The sequence below is a fragment of the Pundamilia nyererei genome, unplaced genomic scaffold (genome assembly GCF_000239375.1).
Source record: "Pundamilia nyererei isolate P.nyererei 1_Seehausen unplaced genomic scaffold, PunNye1.0 scaffold00302, whole genome shotgun sequence".
Lineage (NCBI taxonomy): Eukaryota > Metazoa > Chordata > Actinopteri > Cichliformes > Cichlidae > Pundamilia > Pundamilia nyererei.
In genome coordinates this window covers 84,632-90,185 of record NW_005187703.1, presented here as the reverse complement: position 1 = coordinate 90,185, position 5,554 = coordinate 84,632, and the positions used below count along the sequence as shown (strand labels likewise).

At 40.3% G+C, this 5,554-nt stretch overlaps 1 protein-coding gene across 1 annotated transcript in view; it reads right to left on the bottom strand.

Annotated features, from left to right (window-relative positions):
• LOC102214474 (junction plakoglobin-like) overlaps positions 1-5,554 on the bottom strand; it is a 105,254-nt gene that overhangs the window by 50,676 nt on the left and 49,024 nt on the right. The window contains exons 3-4 of the mRNA XM_005751157.1: positions 3,647-3,701; positions 1,708-1,941 (exon numbers count right to left, since the gene is read on the bottom strand). Coding sequence (XP_005751214.1) covers positions 1,708-1,941; positions 3,647-3,668 — 256 coding nt within the window. The 5' untranslated portion in view covers positions 3,669-3,701. The remainder of the gene's footprint in view (positions 1-1,707; positions 1,942-3,646; positions 3,702-5,554) is intronic.

Here is a 5,554-nt window from a genome sequence, read left to right as displayed (position 1 = left end):
AAAAAATATCATCTTTACCTTTCCCTTAAAGAGATATTTTGAACTTCTAGTGTTCTCCTTTATAAATGCTAACATTTTTGAAAAAGCAATGTAGAATTGAAAATCATGTGTTATAACTGTGTTCCACTTTTAACACAAATACTTTGTCAGCTTCACACACAGAAGCACAGAGAACATGCTAGTGAGGTCAGTCAGCAAGTTGGCCCAAGGAAAGAATACTTGTGCATGATATACATTTACGTAGACTTAAGTAATAGAAGTTTGTCAAAAAGTTAATCTCTTTTGATTAGGCAGACCATTCCAAAGGTTAGGTGCCATAAAGCAGTAAAGACACCCGTCTGATCTAGTGAGCCGGTTGTTGTCCAAGGATATCAAGTTTTGTGTAAATTCAAATGAATGATTTACATCTGTTAACAGGTATCTGCAAGAATTCAGCTGGGATGAAACAAAGACATATACATTATTGTAAAACAATAATTTCATCCTTGAATTACAGAAACAGGAGGATGTGAGCTTTTGAATCATGAGATGTAGTTAGTGAGTCTCCTGAATCCCAAATGACTGTATGTTGGTGGAGGTGTGTTTGAAACATGCAGTGGGCAGGATGGGCTGGTTTACATGTGTCAAGAACATGCCATGTTCAGTGTTCAAGAAAAGGAAAGGGGGAAAAACACTCAATTGAATTAGTGTGATTTTAAAACCCAAATGAAAGCACACCAAATGACTTTAACAACAAAGATTTGGGTGGCATGCTGAAAGAAAGCAGAGATGAACCAGTGTATAAGTTCAATTACCTGTAGTGTTATTTTAAACATTTTCTAGATTATGTGAAAAGTGGTCAAAGGAAACAGGCAGTGCTCCTGAATGAAGCGACAGAGGACAACCACAATCCAAAGTAACTGCAAGTATTTATTTCTGATTTTCATGGAATTTGCTGGGGCTGCAAAGTAGCCTGAAATGAATTAAATTATTAGATATGTACTTTAAACTTTCATGCATGCAGTGGAGAAATAAAAGTACATTTACAACCTGCAGCTAAGTTTTCTATTTAGCTAGCTTGTGTCTACATTTGACATTTTACTTCACATGTCATATGTGAATAGAATTTTCAAAGCACCACAATGTCAAACTGAGCTTGAAATGGCCAGCTGTCTACAAACAGCACAGGTGTGACGATGCGTGAATTTTTAAAAAACGTAGCAGACTTTTATTTCTTCCCCTGACTGTCAGATGACTGAAGCAGAGCAAAACAGAGTGAAATGAAGATAAAACACAAAGTTTCTTCATACTTACCATGATGCATTATCTTGCACCATGAAGATTTATTTCATATTGAAGACAGATGAATCACAGGAAATGGAAAACAAGCTGTTATCTGCAGCTGCTTACAATAACCTGTGCATGTCAGTGTGCTGCTATTTCACCATTTTCATTATCATTAAAGCTGCAGTAATTGTTTTTCTTTGTTTGTTTGTTTACTTGTGATCTGTCCAGTGGTATTTGATACTGAATCATGTGAATCAAATCCTGCATTCAATTCCATTTATGAAAAAGAAGATGAACCAATATATTATATGATGTTACCAGACACAAAAAAGAGCCACAAAATGCAGATCAATAAAGACCGAAAGCTGCTGTTATTAAAGGAAGCAAACAGAAAGTACAAACAAAAAAGAAAATCAAATGATTTTGATCAGAAAGTCTTACCTGTTGGGCTATCTACTCCACTGAATGCTGAGTCTCCACCTCCCCCCACTGTGGCCTTAACAGGTACAGAGCCAGTGCCAGTTGTAGTACTGTTTGTGTACTTCTTGTTGCCACTATACTCAGTGCTACTCTCGTCGTCCTGCACTGTGGTAGCTCCCGATTGGATGCCAGAGTCTGTGGCATAGTAAGTCTGCTGCCACTCTGCCACCTTCACCACGCTGTCTGCCTCACTCACTGCAGAAAACAACACACATCTACTGCAACCAGTAATATCTACTGCAACTATTGTAAAGTGGTACATTGGTTGCACACCTGCAGCTAATGAAAGTCTGGACCTAGCAGTTAACCTCAGTGCAAGCCTTTCCTTATAGTAATTTCTCACAGACTTAACACAATAAAACAAAAAATGTTTTATAGAGTTTTTTGTTTTTGTTGTCATTGTTTATGATGCACACAGGTCTGACTTTCAAGGGTTTTTAGAAGCTGGTATAGCTAATGTTACCTACTTTACTCCAACATTTTTCTCATGCCATTACCAGCACATGCAACTTTTTGTACCACAATCCGCATTTTTACTCAACAAGGAAGTTTGCTTTTAGGACTTTCTGCCTTTTAGGACTTTCTGAAAAGTTGAAAAAGTAAACAGTTTTAAGAATGCAAAGTATACAACCAGACGAATCGGTAGTTAAATGGCTTAAACAATCGTCTAGCAAAACTTTCCTCTGTATAACTAGTTAGTATGTTTTTCAAACATTGCTTCAGAAAAAAAGTCTTGTTTCTGACAGAATAACCCAGTCGCTGCATTCTTCCATTTCTATTGGGCACAGCTTGAGCTTGTGGGCTGCTGGCCATAGAGCCTGGGTGAGGTCAAGCTGCACTAAGACTCTTCAGTGAGTAGCCTCACACAGCTCACTGAATGGTCTAACTGCATGTAGTGCTGCTAATTCTACCATTTTTGGAATAGTACTATTACTAAACTACTACCAATTCTTCAGATCTTTCTGTGACAAGTACAACCTTTTATTGGTAGCATTACCTTTAACCCTCTCAAGCTCAAATTAAACTTTTGTTGCTAATGCACAACCAAGTCCTGCAGTGGTACTTCTGAGTAAAAAAAACTCATAAAATATGTATGTGGGGTAATCAGGTTGTTAGTTTTTAACTGTTGCAAATCGGCAACGCCTGCCTTGAGAGGGTTAAAGATGGTACTGGTGTTATTGCTAGAGTATATACTACTTCTAATGCAATTACCACATCTCATTATAACTTCTACGTTTCCTGCTAGGATTAAACACTGAACTTCATACTAAATGCTACCACTCAGTACTACCACTAGTGTTCCTTCTACTACTGCTACTTATTCAGCAACTAATGCCAGTGCTGCTACTTCCTCTGCTGTTGAAAATACTGCTATTTGCACTAAACTACTAAAATTATTCTGGTATTGCTACCACTACAGCTACCATTAATGCTTGTTTTGTAAGTACTGTAACTATGATTTTTGCTGCTGGTAGTCCTAATAATTCCACGTTTTTTACTAAAGAAGTGGCATTCATTTATAGATAAATGAATGACAAAAGCAGCAATATACTGCTTGTACTATTACAAGACTACTACTACTAATCACTGCTACTATGAATATACCTACCTGTACCTGTATACCAGCTAGTCCTAATAATAAGTGCAGTGCTCATATTGCTACTTGTAGTGCACCTATTTTTTACTATATCAACTACTACGACTAGTGCTGCTTCTGTTAATTATCCCTGTTGCTTGTATCAGATACTACTCCTATTTCAACTCATGTTGCTACTGCTTTTACTTTTTTCTTCTAATGATGCAGATACTTCTTCCAAGAACCATCTGTTTTCCTCCCACAGCTATTACTACCGCAATGAACTTAGGCCAGAGCTGGGTGCTATGGTGACAGAATACTTACTTTGCATGGACATCATCTCCATCCACTGGTACTGCTGCTTTCACTGACCTCTCACCTGCAGGAGAATACAGGAATCATTAGGTCTGAAAAAAGATTCAAGATTAATCCTCTAGTCCGACTAGCCTGGGAAATCGTAAGTGACCCCTTGTACCCCACCCACCACCAGCCCTCTGGTCAGCGCCTCACATCAATCAGGTCCTACACTTCAGTCTCACAAGCAGCTTATTCCCCTGGGCCATTCGGACAGTAAACAAACATCCACCAACCTCCCCACATCCCACCCATTCACACCCAACCAACTTATCGAGCCACAGTCTGAGTCCAAGCACTTTACAACTTCTTCTCTATTGTGTGCCTTTCTATTGTTGTTGCATATATTTCTCTTGTTTTGTATATATTCCGCGTGATTCTATGTATTTCTCCTCTTTGCCATTCATTCCTGTTGTGTCCTATTTATAGTTTATTCTGGCAGAGTTGGTGTGAGGAACCTACAATTTTGTTGTGCATGTACAGTAACAATGATCATATGGGTTACAGCATAACTCTGAAGATGATGATGGCCCAGATTTATAAGGGGCATATCCAGTCTCAGAGGCATCTTCACACAGACTGCACCTGGGGTCTTTCCTGGTGTGATAGACCCCAACCTCGATGGATCTTGTGCTCAGAGCTTGCTCCTGTGCTACCATGATTAGTGCCTCTGTGCTGTCTTTCAGTTCAGCTGCGTACAGCCACTGGTAGGATTTCTGGGTATCAGCCACGTCCTCTATCTGCCGGTGGTACATATCATGTAGGGGCCTGTCCTTGCATGATGGTTCCTCCTCTTGCTCCACCTTCTTCAGTCTCTACTTCATTAGATAATCACTAAGCACTTTCGGTCGACTGTGGCCATATTTCTGATGTACCCATGGATGTTTGTTGTCCCATCCTGGACAGTGGTTCTGACACTCACTAGTCCTTGGCCTCGTACCTTTCGCTTAGTGTACAGTTTCAGGGTCCTCGATTTGGGGTTGATCCCTCTATGCATGGTGATGACCTTCCTTGGCTTGATGCCAATGGCTTCAATCTCCTCCTTATCCCAGTTTATTATCCCAGCAGCATACATGATTCTGTTCAAGTGGATTCTAAGCAAATGGGAACCAATTTACTTGTATTATGTATGTACCAATGTATTTGTAGGTAATTGCAGCCATCCTCAGTGTCTGCAATGTTGCATTCTGCTAGCGCGATCCCCTCAGTTCTGACAGTCTTCCCTCTCTTTGTTACCACCCAACTACATTTCTACTACTACAGCTTGATGTCATCCAAGTAGAGGAGGTGGCTGATAATTGTGTCATTCCGTAATCTGTATCCATAGTCAGTCATGTCAGTGATCTCACTGTGGGGGGTTCAGGCCTATGCAGACCAGCAGTGGGGACAGGGTAACTCCTTAGTAGATCCCGCACTTAAAAGTGACTTGTGCAATTGGCTTGAAGTTGGCCTCTATTGTTGTTCACTAATTCCCCATTGAGTTCCTAATGAGTTCCTTGTATGGTTCTAGGCATTCCAGGATCCATGTGTGGGGCATTGAGTCATAGGCTTTCTTGTAGTCAATTGTAGGGATTATGCATAATGCTGCATTTACATTTTTTAGTAGACCTTCAGATGGTACTTGATGCAGTCTTGGTAATTGGCCACAGAGGGTCCGGGTTTCCATCTTCACCATGATCCTATCTTTCAGGTCAGCCGCTACTAGTTGCTTCACCATCAGTCTGGGTGTTGGGTATCAAACATTCCATAGGTCCACAACTTTCCTTTCATGTAACCCCTTCTGCTGGGATATTTGCACTGTACCAATCCATTAGCGCCTTGTTTTCATCTCTTGCCCACTTATGCCTGCTTGTTCCGGTAACTGACTTCTCATCAGTG